The 23,439-nt window shown below is 48.6% G+C and overlaps 1 protein-coding gene across 4 annotated transcripts in view; it reads left to right on the top strand.

Moving 5' to 3' along the window:
- The first annotated feature begins 104 nt into the window (after positions 1-104).
- The window catches only part of TANGO2 (transport and golgi organization 2 homolog), a 108,337-nt gene continuing 85,002 nt past the window's right edge, over positions 105-23,439 (top strand). For 2 of the 4 annotated variants that reach the window (XM_088659554.1, XM_035097847.3), the window contains exon 1: positions 105-251. In XM_088659554.1, the coding sequence (XP_088515680.1) occupies positions 160-251 (92 nt within the window). In that variant the 5' untranslated portion in view covers positions 105-159. The remainder of the gene's footprint in view (positions 252-23,439) is intronic. The other 2 variants (XM_035097846.3, XM_035097845.3) reach the window with 1 other exon arrangement.

Below are 23,439 nucleotides of genomic sequence, written 5' to 3'. Positions count from 1 at the left end.
TTTAGAAGCTTGAGAGGCTTTCAACAGCTCTTGGCGAAGCCAGCCAATCAGCGAGGAGAAAAATGAAGGAGGCGGCGGAGGCGAGGCAGGGGCCGGCGCGAGATGCGTTCAAACCTGGCCAATGAGCGGGCGGCGGGCGTGGTCAGACCCGAGGGGCGAATGAACGTGGCCGTTGTTGCGAGGTGGGCTGTGTTCCCGGAAGAGGGTCGAAGGGAGCTCGGTGGTCCTTACGCGCTTAGCCTTCTGAGCGGGTAAGTGGGAGAGGAGAGGCGGCGGCGGTTTGCCGCTGGGAGGGGGGCGGCGCCCTGGCACAAGGAGCTGGCTGTGGGCGAGGAAAGAAGCGCGCTCCTCCGTGGCTCTTCCCTCCGTTCAGTTCCCGCTTCCAATGCTGGGAAGCGGTTGTTGACGTTTGGGTGGGTGGGGCGCGGCTTGCCTTCCCCGCTCTCCCCGCGGAGGGATGGAGGGCTCTTGACTTAGGGTTGCATTGGAGTATTGGCCGCACTCGGAGCAGATCCGTTGGAATGAATGCGCGTGACAAACTTGGGTCCATTCATTCATTAGAATCATAGGGTTGGAAGGGGCGCCAAGGGTCATCTAGTCCAACCCCCTGAATGCAGGATATATTCGACTAAAGCAGTGGTTCCCAACCTTGGCTGGGGGTGGGGTGGGGAGCGACTGCCTCCCCACCTTGGCTAAGCCAGTTAACTCCTCCAGACCCTCAGCCCAGTCTCCCACTCTAAGCTGTGAGGCTCTTTCCTTTTGCTCTAGAACAGTAGTTCCCAACCTTTTTTTGCCCCACCCCACCTAAACATCTCTAAAATCCTGTCAACCTAAAATCCTGTGATATATAATTCTTATTATTCAAAAAGTGAACTCCTATTCACGTGGAGGAAGCCTAAAAGGCCATTAATTGCTAATGACTCATTCTCAATTGCCCTACTTAAAAATCAAATTGCATGCACTGTGGGGCGTGTGCCCCACATTGGGAACCACGGGGCTAAAGCATCCAATGACAGATGGCCATCCAGCCTCTGCTTTAAAACCTCCAAGGAAGGAGAGCCCACCACCTCCTGATGGAGTCTGTTCCACTGTCGAACAGAACATCAGAAAGTTTTTCCTTATGTTTAGTCTGAATCTCCATTCTTGTAACTTGGTTCGAGTCCTGCCCTCCAGAGCAGGAGGAAACAAGCTTGCTCCATTCCAATGGGAGCAACTCTTGAAGATCATCATTATTTATTAGTTGCTCTCTTGCACTCAAGTGCCTCAAAGTGACTTATGGAGCAAAATGAAATGAATGGTCACAGCTAAATTGGAATCGTAGAATTGTAGAGTTGGAAGGGACCGCTGGGGTCATCTAGTCCAGGGGTCAGCAAACTTTTTCAGCAGGGGGCCGGTCCACTGTCCCTCAGACCTTGTGGGGGGCCGGACTACCGGTATATTTTGAAAAAAATATGAACGAATTCCTATGCCTCACAAATAACCCATAGATGCATTTTAAATAAAAGGAGACATTCTACTCATGTAAAAACATGCTCATTCCCGGACTGTTCGCGGGCCGGATTTAGAAGGCGATTGGGCCGCATCCGGCCCCCGGGCCTTAGTTTTGGGCCCCTGATCTAGTCCAACTTCCTGCAATGCATGAAACTTTAGCCCAATGTGGGGCTCATACCCACAACCCTGAGGTTAAGTATTTCATGCTCTACGGTACCAACTGAGCTTATCCGGTTGTTAGGTCTGTTTACGCCAATGAGACCACCTTTCTGAGTATTATTCTTTTAGTTTCGCTTTTGAATTCAAGTGCAAACTTTGCTGAATACAACAATCCTTAGTTCTCAGTGCGGTGTTGGACTTCACAGATTGCAGATGGAGGCTCATCTGAGGAAGTCTTGTTCAGCATCAAACAAATGTAACAGATCCTCCTGCCTGTTGAAAAGTAACCTTTTTAGGGAAAGAGTTGTGGACTTTCTCTCTCTCTCTCTCATGCGTTCTTCTCCCCACACCCTTGTGTGTATTGACTTGCTTCAATTTGTATCTTCTCTCTACTGAAAAAAGAGTTGTAAACTGTTTTATTGATTTGTCCCTGCCAAAAAGGTGCTCAGAGCAGCTTATGAAAACCTGTAGTAAGATATTTCTTACCTTTACAATTGAAAAGACATGGCAAACAAATATGGTTTAGGGAAGGAATAAGAAAAAATACAAACTACAGTTTTGAAAACAACTGTTGGAAACACAGGTGTTTATTCCCAGGAGTACTGTTTGAGGTATGGAAAAATGTCATGGTGTTTTTCTACTTTGCGGATAGAAAGTCACATGACTTGGAAGATCCAGGGTCAGTCGTTGAAGTTTACTCTAATTTTGGTCCAATCACCGTCTTTTAGCCCAAACCACCTCTCAAGGTTGTAGTGAGGGTAAAACTGAAGGGCCACACACCACATATGTAACTTTGATTTCCTGAGAGAAAAGGGGAAACATTAGTTGTAACAAAATGATACAAGTTTAGCAATCCTTGCTAATGATAACCCTTTTGACGTCTGCTGGGAGTTTCATGTGTACTGCCTTGAATTCCGTAGGGAAAGATGTGATAGTGACATTACATTTTAGTTCTTGACTTCAGCTTGAAGCAGTACACCTTAGGCTTTCTATTAATGTGGGCCATTGGGGAAAAGGGCATCCCTAAATTTGGCCATCCCCTTCATGGATCAATGCCTTGTCGTGGCGAAGGGGCTTGAATAACTCGGAGAAGCTATGAGCTATGCCATGCAGGGCCACCCAAGATGGACAGGTCATAGTGGAGAGTTTTGACTAAACGTGATCCACCTGGAGAAGGAACTGGCAAGCCACTCCAGTATCCCTGCCAAGAAAACTCCATGGACAAAGACAACAGGCATATAAAAGTTATGACGCTGGAAGATGAGCCCCTCAGGTCGGAAGGCGTCCAACATGCTACTGAGGAAGAGCGGAGGACAAGTACAAGTAGATTCAGAGCTGATGAAGCGGCTGGGCCAAAGCCGAAAGGACGCTCAGTTGCGGATATGCCTGGAAGCGAAGCGAAAGGAAAGTCCGATGCTGTAAAGAAAAATATTGCATAGGAACCTGGAATGTAAGAACCATGGATGGAGGTAAGCTGGATGTGGTCAAAAATGAGATGACAAGAATAAATATCGACATCCTGGGCATCAGTGAACTAAAATGGAAGGGAATGGGCGAATTCAGTTCGGGTGACTATCATATCTACTACTGTGGGCAAGAATCCTGTAGAAGAAATGGAGTGGCCCTCATTGTCAACAAAAGAGTGGCAAAAGCTGTAATGGGATGCAATCTCAAAAATGACAGAATGATCTCAATACGAATCCAAGGCAGACCTTTTAACATCACAGTAATCCAAGTTTATGCACCAACTACCGGTGCTGAAGAAAGTGAAATTGACCAATTCTATGAAGACCTACAACACCTTCTAGAAATGACACCAAAGAAGGATGTTCTTCTCATTACAGGGGATTGGAATGCTAAAGTAGGGAATCAAGAGATAAAAGGAATAACTGGCAAGTTTGGCCTTGGAGTTCAAAATGAAGCAGGGCAAAGGCTAATAGAGTTCTGTCAAGAGAACAAGCTGGTCATCACAAACACTCTTTTCAAACAACACAAGAGACGACTCTACACATGGATATCACCAAATGGGCAGCATCGAAATCAGATTGATTATATTCTCTGCAGCCAAAGATGGAGAAGCTCTATACAGTCAGCAAAAACAAGACCTGGAGCTGACTGTAACTCAGATCATCAGCTTCTTATAGCAAAATTCCAGCTTAAACTGAAGAAAGTAGGAAAAACCACTGGGCCAGTAAGATACAATCTGAATCAAATCCCTTATGAATACACAGTGGAAGTGAGGAACAGGTTTAAGGATTTAGATTTGGTGGACAGAGTGCCTGAAGAACTATGGATGGAGGCTCGTAACATTATACAGGAGGCAGCAACGAAAACCATCCCAAGGAAAAGGAAATGCAAGAAAGCAAAATGGCTGTCCAACGAGGCCTTACAAATAGCGGAGGAGAGGAGGCAAGCAAAATGCAAGGGAGATAGGGAAAGATACAGGAAACTGAATGCAGATTTCCAAAAAGCAGCAAGGAGAGACAAGAGGGTCTTCTTAAATGAGCAATGCAAAGAAATAGAGGAAAACAATAGAATGGGGAAAACCAGAGATCTGTTCAAGAAAATTGGAGCTATGAAAGGAACATTTCGTACAAAGATTACCATAATCAAGGACAAAAGTGGTAAGGACCTAACAGAAGCAGAAGACATCAAGAAGAGGTGGCAAGAATACACAGAGGAATTATACCAGAAAGATATGGAGGTCTCGTACACCCCAGGTAGTGTGGTTGCTGACCTTGAGCCAGACATCTTGGAGAGTGAAGTCAAATGGGCCTTAGAAAGCACTGCTAATAACAAGGCCAGTGGAAGTGATGATATTCCAGCTGAACTATTTAAAATTTTAAAAGATGATGCTGTTAAGGTGCTACACCCAATATGCCAGCAAGTTTGGAAAACTCAGCAATGGCCAGAGGATTGGAGAAGATCAGTCTACATCCCAATTCCAAAGAAGGGCAGTGCCAAAGAATGCTCCAACTACCGCACAATTGCGCTCATTTCACACGCTAGCAAGGTTATGCTCAAAATTCTACAAGGCAGGCTTAGGCAGTATGTGGACCGAGAACTCCCAGAAGTGCAAGCTGGATTTCGAAAGGGCAGAGGAACCAGAGACCAAATAGCAAACATGCGCTGGATTATGGAGAAAGCTAGAGAGTTCCAGAAAAACGTCTACTTCGGCTTCATTGACTATGCAAAAGCCTTTGACTGTGTCGACCACAGCAAACTATGGCAAGTTCTTAAAGAAATGGGAGTGCCTGATCACCTCATCTGTCTCCTGAGAAATCTCTATGTGGGACAAGAAGCTACAGTTAGAACTGGATATGGAACAACTGATTGGTTCAAAATTGGGAAAGGAGTACGACAAGGTTGTATATTGTCTCCCTGCTTATTTAACTTATATGCAGAATTCATCATGCGAAAGGCTGGACTAGATGAATCCCAAGCCGGAATTAAGATTGCCGGAAGAAATATCAACAACCTCAGATATGCAGATGACACAACCTTGATGGCAGAAAGCGAGGAGGAATTAAAGAACCTTTTAATGAGGGTGAAAGAGGAGAGCGCAAAATATGGTCTGAAGCTCAACATCAAAAAAACCAAGATCATGGCCACCGGTCCCATCACCTCCTGGCAAATAGAAGGGGAAGAAATGGAGGCAGTGAGAGATTTTACTTTCTTGGGCTCCTTGATCACTGCAGATGGTGACAGCAGTCACGAAATTAAAAGACGCCTGCTTCTTGGGAGAAAAGCAATGACAAACCTAGACAGCATCTTAAAAAGCAGAGACATCACCTTGCCGACAAAGGTCCGTATAGTTAAAGCTATGGTTTTCCCAGTAGTGATGTATGGAAGTGAGAGCTGGACCATAAAGAAGGCTGATCGCCGAAGAATTGATGCTTTTGAATTATGGTGCTGGAGGAGACTCTTGAGAGTCCCATGGACTGCTAGAAGATCAAACCTATCCATTCTTAAGGAAATCAGCCCTGAGTGCTCCCTGGAAGGACAGATCGTGAAGCTGAGGCTCCAATACTTTGGCCACCTCATGAGAAGAGAAGAATCCTTGGAAAAGACCCTGATGTTGGGAAAGATTGAGGGCACTAGGAGAAGGGGACGACAGAGGACAAGATGGTTGGACAGTGTTCTCGAAGCTACGAACATGAGTTTGACCAAACTGCGGGAGGCAGTGGAAGACAGGAGTGCCTGGCGTGCTATGGTCCATGGGGTCACGAAGAGTCGGACACGACTAAACGACTAAACAACAACAAATTTGGCCATCCAGCTGTTTTGGGACTACAATTCCCATCATCTTTAGCTAACAGGACCAGTGGTCAGGGATGATGGGAATTGTAGTCGAACAACAGGACGGCCGAGTTTGGGATGCCTGATGTAGAAGAACTGTCCTTGTATTTTGTGGTTTATTTATTTATTTTAAAAATGGAAAATGCAAGAGGGAGGGAGTTGTCACTTTATTTCAGATCAAGACCCTCGAAGGGCAAATAGCAGCTGGGGGAGTAATTTTGATTAGCGAAATAGCACCACAATAGTGCTGCCATTGTGGATAAATTGAGACCCCTCTATGGTTCCTTTCAATTTATTCTTTACAAAATGTAGCCATGGATCTCCATCATAACATGGCCCTAAGGAAAGTCTATGTTTAAATTTGCACAACTGAGTGGATTGCAACATGGGCTTGTGCAGGAGATCAGGCAAGTGCCTTTGAACAATGATAGCTCCACACATTTTCTTTTAAGTCTGTCAGGAGTGTAATCAACTTTTGAAATTAGCAGCACCTTTAGCAGCTATTTGGTCAGTAGCAATCAGGTAATAGTGTTTATCTTCAAGCCCTTGAAACTGTCCACCTGCTGATTCTGCATACCAAATAAGAGCAGAAGAGGAGATTGGGACCCCCACCACAACCGCAGCTGCTAACCTTTCTTTAATTCTTTACTGGGCCTGCATCTTTAAGCAGAAGCCTGGCATGAGGAAATTAAGTTGGCAAAGAAGCTGTTCCTTACGTTGAGGTAAAGTAATGGGGAAAGTTCAATAGCACAATCCTTATACAGTGGTAACTCCGGTTGTGGACGGGATCCATTCCGGAGCTCCGGTTGGATCCCAAGGTTTTCGCAACTGGAGGTGCCTGTTCTGCGTATGTGCGCGTCATGGTAAAGTGCTTCTGTGCATGTGCGCATGGCAAAACCCATAAAAATACTTCCGGGTTTGTCGCATGCGTATCCCGAAGGATACGTAACCAGAGGTTCTTGTAAGCAGAGGTACCACTGTACTCTCCCAGACAATCCTGTCTACTCACCTTTGAATTCAATAGGGCTTACCTCCAGGAAACTTGGCGTAAGATTAACACCTACTATTTCCATGTTGAGCTCCACATTAAATGCACAGGCGGAGGGTTGGCGTAAAAAGCAAGCAAGAAAAAAAATGGTGATCCTTTTTACTGTTTTACATTTGGGGAGATGACTTTTCAGGGTGCGTAGTAGCATTGTGTGTTTTTGTGTTTATTTTTCTGCAACAGTGAGGTTCAGAAACTTCTGAAAATGAAGTTGTGTTACACACCAAAACCCCAGACTATCCTCAGCACTTTACAGTTTTGTAATGAGAAAGCTTCTCATGGTATGTGTGGTAACTGTGAATGGAAGCGCTGTACTCAGGACTACCAGGGACCCGGGTGGTGTTGTGGTCTAAACCACTGAGCCTCTTGGCCTTGCCAATCAAAAGGTTGGCAGTTTGAATCCCCGCAATGCGGTGAGCTCCATTGCTCTGTCCCAGCTCCTGCCAAGCTAGCAGTTTGAAAGCATGACAGTGCAAGTAGATAAATAGGTACTGCTGCAGCAGGAAAGTAAACAGCATTTCCATGTGCTCTGGTTTCTGTCACATTGTTCCGTTGCACCAGAAGTGGTTTAGTCATGCTGGCCACATGGCCAGGAAAGCTGTCTGTGGACAAACACCGGCTCCCTTGGCCTGAAAGCGAGATGAGCACCACAACCCCATAGTCGCCACAACCCTGTCCTTTACGTTTACCTACTTTACCCAGGACTACCTGTCAGCAAAGGACTGATTTATTTGTATGTTATACCTTTTTATCTTTTTAAAAAATCATTTTCCCCAGGGCAATTTTTTTTAAAAGGAGAAAACTCTATATTATGATTTGCCCTTGCCTTTCCACCAAACATAGGGTGGGATAGATGAATGCCCTTTAGTTCCCCATTGTGTTGCTGGCACACACCCCTCAAAATATTTCTGCACTTCTGTGGTCCAAAATAATTTTTTTCTTACACTTAGAGCGCTTTGCAGCAGTGACACTGAAATGCTGCTCTTACAGACATGATCTCCTTAATTGGGAGTGCCTAATCAGCTGATAACACAGGGGTCCCCAGACTTACCGCGCAGCGGGCCGGTGCCCGCCGCGCCGACCGCGCAGCGGGCTGGAGGGCAGGGGAGTGCGCGCGCAGCGGGCCGGAGGGGGGGGAGTGCGTGCGCATGCGCACACGCACACGGTCGGGGGGAAATCGCCGAAAATCGCTTGTGCGCATGCGTATGGGCCTCCCCCGACCCGGAAGTGCATCGGAAATTACCTCTTCTGGGTCGGGAGAGGCCCATACGCATGCGCACAAAGGATTTTCGGCGATTTTTTGCCGATTTTTAAGATTGTCGGTGTGCCGTAAGAGCGGGCGGCGGGGGTCGTCGCGGGCCGGATTGGGAGGCCGATTGGGCCGCATCCGGCCCGGGGGCCGTAGTTTGGGGACCCTGTGATAACACCTTCTCCAAGGACTGGTATCTCTGGCTGCTGCAAAACCAGCTGAGCCTTCTCTTACTTTATTTTGGTATTTGCCAAGATGTTAAATGAAATGAAAAGATTCCAAGAGCTCTGGCCAGGTAGTAGATTAATTTTTAGAAAGTTTTAAGTTGAGAATAATAAGACAAATTCCAGTCGCAATCCAGTTTTTAGAAATCCAGGACAAGGCCCTGTTTCGGTTTATTCTTCATCAGCTCTAGTTTCGTAGTTTCAAGGTCAAAGCGTACCATTCATGTTTTTCTGTTAAATGAGGCATCAAACTCCACTCTGTTCATTTGTGAATGTGCATGCTCCTGTATGTGCAAACACATATAGAAAATAAACTATTACAGGATCACTCAGCATACTTTTCATTGGTTTGTGTAAAATAGGTAAAGGGACCCCTGACCATTAGGTCCAGTTGTGACCGACTCTGGGGTTGCACGCTCATCTCGCATTATTGGCCGAGGGAGCCGGCGTATAGCTTCCAGGTCATGTGGCCAGCATGACAAAGCCGCTTCTGGCAAACCAGAGCAGCACATGGAAACGCCATTTACCTTCCCGCTGTAGCGGTTCCTATTTATCTACTTGCATTTTGACGTGCTTTCGAACTGCTAGGTTGGCAGGAGCTGGGACCAAGCAACGGGAGCTCACCCCGTCACAGGGATTCGAACCGCCGACCTTCTGATCAGCAAGCCCTAGGCTCAGTGGTTTAACCATAGCGCCACCTGGGTCCTGTATTTTGTGTAAAATACAGGTATACTAAAGTCCATTGATACTGTTGTCACTGTCCTATATGACAGAGGGCTTTCATATTGCAGAGTATCATTGCTTTAGAAAATGGGATAGGAACATAGGAAATTGCGCCTTGTACCTGATCAGGCCATTGAGCCATCTAGTTCTGTACCGCCTCCAATTGGCAGTGGCTTTCCAGGATCTCCGATAGAGGAGTCTTTCCAGTCACTTTAGGTCTGATCCTTTTAATTGTAGATTTCAGGAAATGAATCTGTGGCATTCTACCTGTGAGGTATGTGCTCTACCACTGTGCAGCTTTGGTCCCTATTAAATGTTTGCCCTTCTTTCAGAAGGCCAGAGTATCAGGTTTACTTGTAGAAAAAAAATCTGTGGCTCCAAAGTATCCATATTAAAACATTAATTTTGTCATAAACTTATTATAATATTACAGTCATTACAGTAACACGCTAAAGTATCTTGGTTTTGAAAAGTACATATGAGAGTTAGTATTCAAGTGTATTAGAACCCAGGTTTCTAGCCTAGCATCTCCCCCAAAAGGCTGTGCAGTGAAACAGTGCTCAGTTTATTGCTCTGACACACTGTCACATATTTTTTTAAATGCCTTAGGCCAGAGATGGAGAACTGTAGCCCTCCATATGTTGCTAGATTCCAACTCCCATCAGCCCCAGCCAGCATGGCCAATGGTCAGGGATGATAGGAACTGTAATCGAACAACTGAAGGGCCACAGGTTCCATACATCTTCCTTGAGCAAATCTGTGCTGCCTGCATTCCCCCCTATTTCAGAATATTGTAGTGGAATAGGTTATGATACCATGTCCGTTCCAAAACCAGTGATTGATAGAGGGCTGTCTTTCCTGCTGCTCTTGCCAAAACCAGCAGCCCTTTAGGAAATAATTGAAGGTAAGGTACTTCTGTTTTTGTACAGCAAACCACGCCAGTGGAGATTCTGCACTCTTAAGAACAGACTTGTGTTTTTCCATGGTGACTTCTGTTCAGGTATTCTAAAATGTTTTCTTTTTGCTAAGTCTGTGTAGAACTATGTATAATGTTGTTAGCACCTGGCCATTTCACCCTGCAGAAGGCAATTGAAAGCTGCTAAATACAATACTCAACAGTACTCCCGAGGAAAGCATTACAGTGAATGCAAAATGGTCGCTGTTGACTATATTCTGAAATAAGCTTTTAAACATTAATTTACTATATGCAAAATGGCTTTATTTCATTGTAAGCAAATGGTGGTAATCAAAAATCCTTGAACAATTCTCATTTCTGGTAATGGAGTAATCTGGTTTTGTGAGTGGTAGAAGGGGAATCAGATGAATTTTACAGAGGTACCAGCTTAATTGATACAACAGCCAGTTGGCATCCTTGAGCAGGATGCCCCTATCAATGGTTAGACTAATCCTACCTCAATTGGATTTGTAATATGCTCTGTTATGGGTGCAGCCTCTGAGAAGTCTCTGGAAACTGTAGTTGGTCCAGAATGTGGCAGCTAGGTTCATGGTGGAAGCATACTTGCAGCCATGGGAGTCCACGGTGGGGGCAAGCCCTCCTCCAACCATAATTCCCAGCTTTCATTAAAAGAACATTGCATTTCTACCTTTTGTAAAACCTGAGATATGAGACCAAATGTACAGACACTACTCCTTTTTTGTAAGAAATTGACCTGTTACCTCCTCTCAGCGCCTCCCCCAAAACTTTCCTGTGGGTTCCCATGCTTGCAGAAGTGTTCGTTACCATTTAGTTTCCAGGCACAATTCAAGATGCTTTGTGGTCACGTTTAAAGCCCTAAATTGCCTAAGTCCAGGCTATCTAAAGGACCACTAGCTCTTGTATCATAGTGCCAGTCCCCTAAGATCTTATGAAGATGCTCTTCTAACAGTTATTCAGGCAAAAGTGGGTTGGGATATGTGAGAGAGTCTTCATTAAAAAAAACCTTCCAGCTTCTTCCTTTGCATATCTGCCTGGACCCCCTCCTCCCTTTTCACTGATAAGTTAAGAAATTTCTCTGCAAAACCTGGTTAGGGTTTTAACGGCAGACCCCACTGTTTTACAGGGCAATCATAGCATCATAGAATTGTAGAGTTGGTCGGGACCCAACGCCCTGCAATGCAGGAATACCCAGCTGTCCCGTATGGGGATTGAACCTGCAACCTTGGCATTATCAGCACTATGCTCTAATCCGCTGAGTTATCCAGTTCTTCCTGTGCATGTCTAATTCCTATGCATGTCTACTCAGAATATGTTAAATCTCATTTACCCCATGGTTGCTTGCTTCCACATAAGTAGTGCATACAATGGTATCTCGGTTTACGAACTTAATCTGTTCCAGAAGTCCGTTCTTAAACTGAAACCGTTCTTAAACCGAGGCATGCTTTCCTCCCGCTGCCGGTGCCCTTCCACCATTTGGATTCCATTCTTAGACCGAGGGAAAGTTTGCAAACCAGGACACTACTTCCGGTTTTGCAGAGTTCGTAAACCGAATTGTTCATAAACAGGGCTGTTTTTAAACCGAGGTACCACTGTATAGGGTTACAGTCTTAGTTTGCAATATTGGTTTTAGTTCCTCTCTTACTGTTTTTCAAATAAAATATTGTCAATGGGTAGTCTGTGCTTGTCCTACTCAGAATAGACCCATTGAAGCTAATAGATTTCCTTATGAGTAGGACTTAGCTGAGTACAACCCATTGTACGCACAGTTTTTAAACACTGGAAGGCAGTATTCTACACTATCTCAAACAACCCTCTCCAAAAATAATAATGGACAGTATGAAACTAAACAGTTCCACCAGCACGACCAGTCCTAGCTGGCTGCACAACCGAACTTCCCCTCACTCTCCTCTCCCAGAGTTCCCTTAGTATAGAACATGTTTATGTGAGAGACCACCTTCTCCCTTACTGTTCCTGGTCATGATGGTCATTCAGAGAGGCTCTCCTGGTACGGTTGCACGTTCATGAGCTCCACCTGGCAGTTACTCAGAAGAGAGCATTTTCCATAATGGTGCCTACACTCTGGAACACACTCCCTGTGGACATTCAACATGAGTCTATCTGTGGTTTCTGACGCATGTTGAAAACATTTCTTTTTACATAAGCCTTTGGGAAATAGCAATATGGCTTGGTACCGGTATCTCATTTTTGCTGGTCAGCACAGATTTGATTATTACCTGTTTTGCTCTGTTGATTGTAGCTTGACCTTCATTTTTTGTTAAGCGTGTCGTATACCACTTTTTGTTAGCCATTTATAAATAAGTATCTCTATATTTTTTTATATACAGTATTAGGCTACGTGAACATGGGTGCCGTAGCTAATAGCCACCATCCAATATGTATAATTAGTTGTATGTGCCAATGCCTTTTCGTGACTGCTATAAATCTTCAGGGCATTAGCTTTCTCTGACCTTGATTCTTCAAAGCTCTTTTGAAGTCAATTTCCACCTGCCGGTTGTAGGTAACTGTTAGGGCAAAATCTGGGTGCAAAGCAGCCGGACACCCAGCACGTCAGGCGAGGGCCTGCGGTGATTGCGGACAGCAAAGGAAGGAGGCCAGCCAGAGGTAGAAGCAAAAACACCAAGGTTTATTGCTGCGCAGCAGGTTCAATGCAGAGAATGAACCCCGAACAAAAGGTTACAACAACTTTTAAAAGTTCTCAACATTTCCCATAGAACACTGCAGAAAGTGTCATACATACATCATTGATACATCATGGACACGTCACGAAAGGGGAAGGTACAGAACACATTTCCATATGGGTAAACAAGTTTTATGGCCAAGGGGTTGACAGACGACCCCATGATGGGTTACTCGATGGCCCAGGCATTGAAATCTCCAGGAAGATGAGTATTGGTGGATGTTCCAGATATGCACAGACAGGAGGTAACAAAGGAACCCTAGAGGGGAGGATATTCAGGGATTATACCTGATGGGTTTGTGTACAAGGTGGAGGGGACATTTTCCTGTGTACGTGACTCCGCGCTTTGGGGATTATGTCGGAGCCGGGGGTCTTGGAAAGGCCTTGGTGTCTGTATCAAAATATCGTTGGTTCCGAAGGAATCCATGTTTGCAGTGATTTTATATGATTTAATAAAGATTCTTGAGTTCCCCTATCTGGACTTGCTGTCTCGTTCATTGCCTGGGTAGCTTGGATACATTGTAGCAAGTTCTAATTGGATTACCAGCTTCCGAAGGTTCGAAGAACTGTCAGTGATTGTTCTCCTGTCATCGCCTTGTCAGAGGCTTACTCAAGCGTGCAGAGCTAGCTGAGCTAGGCTCTGCAGAGAGATTGCAATCATCTGATTGGCTAAGACGCAGCGGACAGGAGAAGGGGGTTTCATTCATAATTTTCGCTACACTCATAACTTGGTTTCATTCATGGGTTTGTGACAGTGTTACTATCATATAGAGAGGGTTATACAGGGGAGAGGGAGAAGCGGGAATGGAGAGAAGCCTTTATTTTGACAGGGCTCATTCCCATGGGTTGTGGGTTTACTTGTGGTGTGCCTGTGGGGATGTGGCCTAGCCTGGCGGGGTCATCTTGGGGTCCACTTCGGGGTCCAAACTAATCCTCGTTTGGTTGCCCCCCCCCCGTAAAATTCCCTAACAGTCGCCCACTCGGAGATAGATTCGTGACGAGTTCTGAAAGAACCACGAATCTTTTCTCCGCACCCCCTTGCATCCCCTCTGGCTATATTTCAGTGATTTGGTATTCACCTTCCCCAAGATGTCGCATTTGGACATATTCAGGGAAAAGACTGGTATTTGGTGAATAGGCTCTCAGTGGGAACAGTTGAGGGGGATTTTTCTCGGGAAGGCAGTGGAGTAGGGCACAACAAGGATTAGCACAATGTAAGGCACAGCAACACATAGACACACACAAAACACTAATAACTAATATTGAAATAATCACCTTAAGTATAGACCTTACCCATCCTAAGTTGGGGAGCCAGCCCCATAGGTCAAAGTCTGAGAGTCCCTCACGTTGAATCGCTTCAAGTTGTCCTGCCAGTTTGTGGATGTTGTTTAGGTGTCCGGTTATGTTTAGGGTTTGGTCTGTCACGAACGTGCAGCATTCAGAGCCAATCAGAGCACAGGTCCCACCCTCACTGGACAACAAGAAGTCCGTTGCAATTCTGTTCTGAATCGAGAGTTGGCGTACCTGTGACAGTTCTGTGGTGAGGGAGTCCGTGATTTGTTCTGCTTCCTGCATGAATTTCAGAAGTACATCAGTAAGTTTAAGGATGTCCACATGGTTGGAGCCCGCTCCATATGCAGGGAATAATGCCCTGCCCCATGTTTCACCGTTGGCTGCCACATCGGAGAGATCTGAGAGGGATTTCTGCCCTCTCCTGTTCCTTTGCCTTCCAGCTGGTAAGTTGTAAGTGACTCGGATTCCAGGCACGATGTATCCGATGAAACAGGAACCAGACATGTGGGGGCTCACCCAGCTGTATGCGCGATGCCCACATACCCAGAATAACCCTGAGAGGTAGGATTCCATCCTTCCGGAAGCGAAGGGCCGCAGGAGCAAGGGGTTCGGGTTGTATGTAGAGTTTTTAGAAGGGCGGCCAATCACCGCGACCCATGCCATTGAAAGATTGGGGTAAATGTGGGAACCTAGATGTGAGGAGATTGTCACCTGTCCAGAAGCATGGAGTTCGAGGTTGGTGGTGCAGGTGCTGGTACCTATGTGGGCCCCGCCACCGGCGAAAAGTCGGCAGAGGGGGCCCTTAGTTGGACCCGTGAGGTACAGGTACTGATGAGTCAGGTTCATAGCGGTAAGATTCCAGGATGTCATGTCCCCGGAGCGGAATTGTTCTAGGGTGACAGGCACTGGTACCAGGGGTAGCCCTTGCCGCATGTGGCTTGGAGCATGGGCGCAAATCCAACAGTCTTGTGGAGGGGCCTCCTTAGCTACCTGGCTAAGGAGTTGGAGGTAAGAGTTCTTGCCCCATGAGGAGAGCAGATCAGGCTCCTCAAGAGTGGAGTATCCACCGAGCTGTCTAGGAGCCGTTCCGATAGGATGGAGGGGGTCAGAGGTGCTTAGGAGGGTCGTATTCTTGGCGATTCCCCCACATCGCTGCGGTCCATCGTGGTCCCACACTGGGGAATTGTTTGAAGATCCTACAGGGTGGTACCAGCCTTCAAGGTATTCCCCTCCTTTCCAACCCTGTGTGTAGCCCAAGTTCCATAGACAACAGAAACGCCTTAAACAAACTCCCTGTAGATGTGGTTTCTCCGGCTTCGGGGTCAAGAGGAGGCATTGGAACCCAAATATCAACCTTTCTGATGGATGGTGGTTGTCTGTGTAAACGGGTTGGGCACCTCCCTTTTCCATCTCGGTCCAATTAGGGTAGCGGAGGATGTCCCTTTGCCCGTAGAGGAAGTATGATCCATTGGTACAGTGAAGTCGGTAGTACTGCTGTTCCAAGGTGAGATTTGCAGATCCAATGCGCTGGTAGTTCCGGTCCCGTATGAAAAGTTCCCAGTATTGGGTCCCACTGAGCCTTGGGACCAAGGAGTGACGAAGGAGGGTTCGGGATTCCGGGAGGCAAAAGTTGAAGTCGCCCACTCGGTCCGGGTTCTGGTTGCCCCCAAGGTCTGCGGTATGGTAGTCAAGAAAGCGATAGTCCGTCTGCAGACCGGAGCACTGGTCTGATAAAGGCATGGTAGGTGGGGCAAAGAGGAGGAGGATGAATAAGTGAAGGGTAGGTTCCATGTCCAGTTCACGAGTGTTTGGCCTGCGTAGGGGTTGTTTAACAGAAGGAAAAATAAGTGGTTGTTGGGTGCCAGAGACGGGAGTTGTCAGACTAGTCCGAGGAGAACAAGCTGTCAAACCGTGGCGGAGAAGAACGAGCGGCTGAGAGCTGTCAAACAAGAGCTGTCAAAACGTGGCGGAGAAGAACGAGCGGTTGACAGCTGTCAAACAGGAGCTGTCAAAACGTGGCGGAGAAGAACGAGCGGTTGACAGCTGTCAAACAGGAGCTGTCAAAACGTGGCGGAGAAGAACGAGCGGTTGACAGCTGTCAAACAGGAGCTGTGCGTCGGCAGGAAGCAGGAACGAAGAGAAGCGAAGCGATGGCTGGAAGCAGGAACGATGAGAAGCGAAGTGATGGCAGGAAGCAGGAACGAAGAGAAGCGAAGCGATGGCTGGAAGCAGGAACGAAGAGAAGCGAAGCGATGGCAGGAAGCAGGAACGAAGCGAAGCGAAGCGATGGCAGGAAACAGGAACGATGGCGTCGTCGAGGGGGTATCACTGGCGTTTCAGGCGCAGCTTGATTGCGGTGGGGTCTGGGACAATTTCCGAAGTCCAATTGTCCCACAAAGGCGTAGCGGCAAGGTCTTCCTCAGGTCCGGTCTGTAGAGCCCGATCTTGGCCCCGATCGTCAGGTCCGGTCTGTAGAGCCCGATCTTGGCCCCGATCGTCAGGTCCGGTCTGTAGAGCCCGATCTTGGCCCCGATCGTCAGGTCCGGTCTGTAGAGCCCGATCTTGGCCCCGATCGTCAGGTCCGGTCTGTAGAGCCCGATCTTGGCCCCGATCGTCAGGTCCGGTCTGTAGAGTCCGATCTTGGCCCCGATCCGGGTCCGGAGTTGGGAGCAAGGGAGGCGGGTCAGGCTCGTTGTCCTCTAGGTCAGCAGCTGGGAGGGTTGGAGGTTTGTCAAAGGTACAGTCCTCCCCCTCCCCGTCCCCAGAGTCTGACGGTGGCTCGGCTTTCTTGCACCTGGTGTGGTGCACCCAGGAGCTCTTCTCCCCTATTTTTAAAGCGGTAGGTGAGGTGAGGAGAATTTGAAAGGGTCCCTCCCAGGAGGGTTGAAGTGTCTGCTTGTGGTAAACTTTCACTAAGATCCAATCCCCTGGATGGAAGGAATGGGCCGGAACATCTATAGGCAGGTTCTGACCCTCTACAGCAGCGTAGGCATGGAGTCGCCGTAATTGCTTCTGGAGTTGGACGACATATGCCGTGAGTTCCGCTTCCCCGGTATCCAACTCAGCAAGCGGGAATTGTGTGGTATAGACTGGTGGCGGTCTCCCGAATAGGAGCTCGTATGGGGATAATTTTAGAGCTCTTGTGGGAGCACATCTAATGTTATGTAGAACTAGAGGTAGTGCGTTCACCCATTTCAGCCCCGTTTCACTGCAGAGTTTTCCAAGTTGCAACTTGACTTCTTGGTTTATACGCTCTACTTGGCCAGAAGACTGAGGGTGGTAAGGGGTGTGTAGTTCCCACTTAATCCCGAGTGCCTGGGCAACATGTTGGGCCACCTCTGCAGTGAAATGGGTTCCTTGATCGCTGTCCAATTTACGGGGGATCCCATATCTAGGTATAATTTCGTGGATGAGAGTTTTAGCGACTACAGAGGCCGTCGCCCGTCGGGTAGGAAATCCCTCTACCCAATGGGAGAACTTGTCTACAATGATTAGTGCGTGCTTGAATCCCTGGCATGGTGGTAGATCGATGAAGTCTAATTGCAGGGTCTCAAAGGGGACGAAAGCCCACGGTCTAGCTCCTGGGGGCCGTTTAGGTTCCCGTTTCGGGTTAAAGTTTTGGCAAGTGATACAATTCTTGGTAGCTGCTGCGGCCGCGGCTGCAGTCCCCGGCGCATAGCAGTACCTTTGTATGAAGTCCGTTATCTTTCCCTTTCCCCAGTGGGTCTGTTGGTGAAGTGTCCTTGCGAACTTAGGCGTCCAAGCCTTGGGTAGAACTATTCTACCATCCGGCAAAGTCCAAATCCCGTCGATTTCGGACGCACCGATAGAGATCCACTTTGCCAGTTCTTCATCAGTTATGGCCTGATAGATATCTTTCAGGTTTAAATCAGCTGGGAGTTGGATGCACTGAAAGTCCATTCCCTCTGAGGGAGGTTGGAGTGCAGCCATTTGGGCCGCTCTATCCGCCCGGCTATTCCCTTTGGAGATGGGATCCCTCCCTCTCGTGTGTGCTTTGCAGTGAACAACAGCTATTGCCTCGGGTAGGTGGATAGCATTCAGGAGCCTCTCTACCAGGGCAGCGTGCGATATTTGGGAACCCGCCGCTGTCAAGAAGCCCCTTTGGAGCCAGATTTGCCCCGTGGTGTGCACCAATCCGAAGCAATACTTGCTGTCTGTGTAGATGGTGGCCCGTTTGCCTTCACTAATTTCACAGGCCCTGATGAGGGCTACAAGTTCAGCCGCTTGGGCACTATACTGCGGACTTATTGGGTTGGCTTCTATTATTTCAAAATCCGTGACCACTGCATACCCCGACTTCCTTTCCCCGTCTACAATTTTGGAGCTGCCATCGGTATACAGAATTAGGTCCGGATTTGGCAGGGGAAGATGATCTAAATCTTCTCGAGGTTTCTCTGCCTGACGGACTATCTGGGCGCAATCATGGTGTGGGGTGCCATCATCTGGTAGTGGTAAGAGGGTGGCAGGATTGAGGGAGGTAACTCGTTTGATAGTTACATTCGAAGGGGTCAGAAGTAAGGCCTCATAGCGGTTTAGTCGCGAGTTTGAGAAGTGGTGCGAACCCTTCATTGTTAGGAGAATGGACACCGCGTGCGGAACATGTATGGTGAGTTCATGTCCTAATACAGTTTCCTGAGCTTTCTCAAGAAGTGCGGCTGTTGCAGCTATAGCACGGAGACAGTTGACAGTTCCCTTAGCTGTGTTATCCAGCTGAAGACTGTAGTAGGCTACTGGTCTTTCCCTATCACGAAAGGGTTGTGTGAGGACCCCTGATGCAACTCCCATTTGTTCGTGGACATAGAGATTGAAAGGGATACGGTAGTCTGGGAGTCCCAAAGCGGGAGCTGAGCGGAGTTCCCGTTTTATTCGTTCAAAGGAGGCATAGGCTTCCTCATTCCATTGGAGTTTATCGGGGTGGTCCTGTCGGGTCATGGCTGTCAGGGGCTTGGTGAGTTCGGCATAACCCGCTATCCATGATCGGCAAAATCCAGCCATCCCTAGGAACCCCCTGAGCTGTCTTTTCGTTTGAGGTAATGGGATTTTTGTGACTGCCTCAATCCTGTCAGTAGCTAGGCTTCTAGTGCCAACCCCCAGGATGTGGCCTAGGTATTTCACCTCTTGTTTGCAGAATTGCAATTTCTTAGGTGACACCTTGTGTCCCTTATGTGCCAATTCCATGAGCAGGTGCTTGGTGTCCAGTCTGCATGCTTCCTCACTAGTAGAACACAATAAAATATCATCTACGTATAAGAGATAGGTGGATCCCCCAGGAAGGTTCACATCCTGCAGATCTTGGTGGAGGACCGCAGAGAAGATTGCGGGTGATTCAACATATCCCTGGGGTAGCCGAGTCCAGGTTAGTTGACCCGGTCCCCATGTAAACGCAAATAAGAACTGACTTTCTGGGGCCACCGGGATGCTAAAAAAAGCTGAGCACAAATCCGCTGCACTATACCAGGTCGTGTCGGGCGGGATGGCGTTTAGGAGCGAGTTCGGGTTGCCTACGACGGGGTGGCGAGGGATCACGAACTGGTTCACCAAGCGGAGGTCCTGAACAAAGCGATAACGGACAGGTGCGCCTTCCCCTCCCGGTTTTTTGATTGGGAGTACCGGGGTGTTACAAGGGGAGGCGGTGTGCACCAGTATTCCTTGGTCTAGAAAGTCCTGTATCATTGGCGTGAGGCCGTCTATAGCCTCCTTAGGGAGCGGGTATTGCTTTGTGCAGGGGAAAGGTACGTCAGTGCGGTAGGTAATTCTGACAGGTGTAGCTGACTTTAGGAGTCCGACCGAGGTAGATTCGGTGCCCCAGAGCCAAGGGGGCATTTCTAGCTCGAGTTCAAGGGGTAAGTCCGGGAATTGGTGGCCCATTTTCGCCTCCTCCACGATGCCTTGGAAGGCTAGGAGGGACTCTTCAGGGAGGTGTAGATAAATCCCTTCCTTATTACACTGAATGGTAGCTCTCAACTTGCAGAGAAGGTCCCTGCCTAACATGTTCACCGGGCTGTTAGTCAAAAGGAAGGTATGTTCTGCCAGCAGGGGTCCCAACCTTACTTTAGCTGGCTCAGAAAGGGGACAGGTTCGGGGTATCCCATCTAATCCAAACACTTTGCGAGTTTCCCTTCCCGGTTTGAGGTGACTGTCCGACAAGGTAGAAAAGGTGGCTCCCGTGTCCAGCAGGCAATCATAGGATTGTCCGTCTATGTTAAGGGTACAGACTGGGTCCTCAGGTGATAAGGCGAGGACCGGGCAAAGTGCGGAGGCTTGAGTGGGATACCCGGCTGATTGTCAATAATTCTGCCCTCCGGGTAGCAAGGATTGGGTTGAAGGGGCTGGATTATGCTGGTACGAGTTTCCATACTGTGGAGCCTGTGTCTGATACCCTGAGAGGGGCCGGGGGTTGGTGGCCTGAATGTTTTGTCGGTTCCCAGAATTAGGGGGGTACCGCTGTCCTGAGGCCATAGGTCCGGGTGCCGGTTGGTGTGGGAAGGTGCTGGTAGGGGGGTTTCCGTAGGGAACTTGTGACGGGTAGTAACCCGAGCCAGAGAGGTACGGACAGAACTTTTTGATGTGGCTTTCTTCCCCGCAATTGTAGCACCCCCCTGTGTTGGGTCCCCACGGCCTGGGAATTACTGGTGGTGCGCCTCCTCTACCTCTTCCCCGGGCCATGCCTCTTCCCCGGAACCCCCTAGGTTCCATGTTGAGGGCCAATACCTTCTCCTCCTCAGCTGACCCTTCTCGCTTGGTTTTCTCATCTCGTGAGTTGAAAATGGTCTTTGCAATGGACAGAATTTCGCCAATGGGCTTTCCATCATATCCTATCTGGAGGTTCAGGGCCTTCCTTATGTCTGGGGTGGCCTGGTCCTTGAAGAATCCTTTAACTATAATTTCATGCTCGGGACTTTCTGGGTTTATCCCACCCCATGTTTTTATCGCAGTTGTTAGTCTACTGAAATAGTCGGAGGGGTGTTCGTTTTGTCCTTGCTGGACCGCTTGGACCTTGGTCCAATTGACTACCCGTTTCCCGGCCGCCCGGATCCCTTCTAGGATTGCCCTGGTGAAAACCTCTAGACACCAGGTATGATCTGGATTGTTATAATTCCATGAGGGGTCATTTCGCAGCACGGTGGCTGTGAGAGGTGCGACGCCTCCGGGTCGGTTAGGTTGAAAGTCAGGGAGATTCAAGGCTTCACCTGCCTTGGCTAAGATGTCTGCCTTCTCAGCCTCGTTAAAGAGGGAGTTCAGGAGTACCTGAACATCTGCCCAGGTAGGGTTATATGAAGAGAAGATGGCGCTGACTTGCCGGTGGCATTTATCGGGGTCATCTCTCAGGGAAGGCATCAAATTAGACCAGGTAACAAGATCAGTGGTGGCGAATGGTCGGTGAGCGTACACCATCCTAGGTGGACCGTCAGGGGCGGAAGGAGGGATGGGTAACCCTCGTAGGGGCATCTGTGCGTCCCCTTGGCTGCTAGGACCGGCCCCATCATTTACTGACGTTAGCTTGGACTTTGCCTTTAACTCTTTCTTAGTCTTTTCCCTTTGCGCCAAGGTCGAAGCCCTGGCTGTTCTTCCTTGCCCTTCGCTGCCACTCATTCCATCATCAATTTCACCCTCACTGCTAGTATCTTCAGAGGTGGCCGTTGGGTAGTAAAAGGGCAAAAGGGACTGATCGAAGGAGTCGCTGTCATCTGCTGGGTCCTCATAAGGAGGGGGTGGCGGCAGATTCCTTTGGGACCTAGGTCGGCGGGCTTTGGATTTCAAGACCGCTAGGTGTCTCGGATTTCCTCGTCCTGAGCAATCCGGGACCGCTCTCTCGGCGGCTTCAAAGAGACTTAAATATTGCAGCTGCCGGGGCTTTTCTTCCCTTAAGTGCTTCTTTAAAATCTTAATTCGATCCACGTTAAAGGATCCCTCCGGTGGCCAACGGAGTTCAGGTCTTGTAGTCGTAGTTAACTTTGGCCAGGAAGCCTGACAGAGGTCTTCCAATTTCCGCTTTGAAAGGGTTGCATGTCCTGGAAGTTGACTCCAGCGGGCTAGCACGAATTCAAGGGGAGAGTCGGGGTCCCGCTGGGATAGAGAAGGCGTCCTCGAAGCCTTCTTCCCAGAGGGAGTCCGCTCTGGCTTCGAAGCACAAGTGCCCATTTTAAAGGGTTTTCTGGTGAAAGAAAGGAGGACGGATAAAGGGTAAGGGCTGGGTCACTCTAACGTCTAGATTTTTTTAACAGGAAACAATCTATCCTATCAAGTTATACTTTTCCCAAAACTCCTGCGGGTTTTCCTTCCCACTCTGCCGTGTCCCCCTAGGCTTCCGCTAGGCTCTTCCCTCCTGGCAACCTCCTACCTATCTCTACAATCTGAAGAAAGAGGAGAGTCCTACTGAACGCCCGCGAGATGCGGTGCCAGATCGGGTGCTCTCCGAATAGAGTTTTGCGATCCGGAATACCCCCCTTGCTTTCAGAAGCGAGTTCACGCACGACACGCGTGTTACGTGACTCGACTGGTGCGGCTGGGGTAGAGACAGTGCAGGAAGGCTCCAACCAGGTGGTTGGAGGGTGGAAAAAGAGCTCTGGCCCCTTGCTTTCGCTGGAGATCGTGCCCCAACGGTGCGGCTGGTCAGAGTCCCCCACTCTCACCTGGTCCCTTGCTTTCACTGGAGATCGCGCTCCAGCGGGGCGGCTGACCAGCTGAGGGGGGGTTCGAGGAAACAGGGATAGAGCTCAGGACTCCCGTTCGAGTCGAGCGCGGCACTCGGTCCGAAGAGAAAGGCAGAAGGTAAGATAGGTAAGAGGGCAGAGAATTCAGTTGCCAGGAGATACCACCCGCTTCCCACCAGTGCACTGGATTTAACCTTATACTCACACACCTCCTCCTGAGAAGATCCCGGGATCGATGAGGTTGTCCGGCCGGTCCCTGGTTTTGCTCCCTGGCTGGGTCCTTCGGGGACCTGTAGATTACCGCCCGGTTGGTGGCCGGAGGTCCGGAAGATCCCCACAGGCAAAAGGTGCCTGATGCCGGCTTGAAGACCTCAGGGCCCCCGGTCAGCAACTCGGGAGAACCGCAGGTCCCTGTTCGGGCGCCAAATGTTAGGGCAAAATCTGGGTGCAAAGCAGCCGGACACCCAGCACGTCAGGCGAGGGCCTGCGGTGATTGCGGACAGCAAAGGAAGGAGGCCAGCCAGAGGTAGAAGCAAAAACACCAAGGTTTATTGCTGCGCAGCAGGTTCAATGCAGAGAATGAACCCCGAACAAAAGGTTACAACAACTTTTAAAAGTTCTCAACATTTCCCATAGAACACTGCAG

Source organism: Zootoca vivipara, chromosome 16 (genome assembly GCF_965207765.1).
Source record: "Zootoca vivipara chromosome 16, rZooViv2.hap1.1, whole genome shotgun sequence".
In the NCBI taxonomy this organism is placed as follows: domain Eukaryota; kingdom Metazoa; phylum Chordata; class Lepidosauria; order Squamata; family Lacertidae; genus Zootoca; species Zootoca vivipara.
Note: the sequence above shows the minus strand (reverse complement) of the source record. Positions and strands in the feature narration are given on the sequence as shown.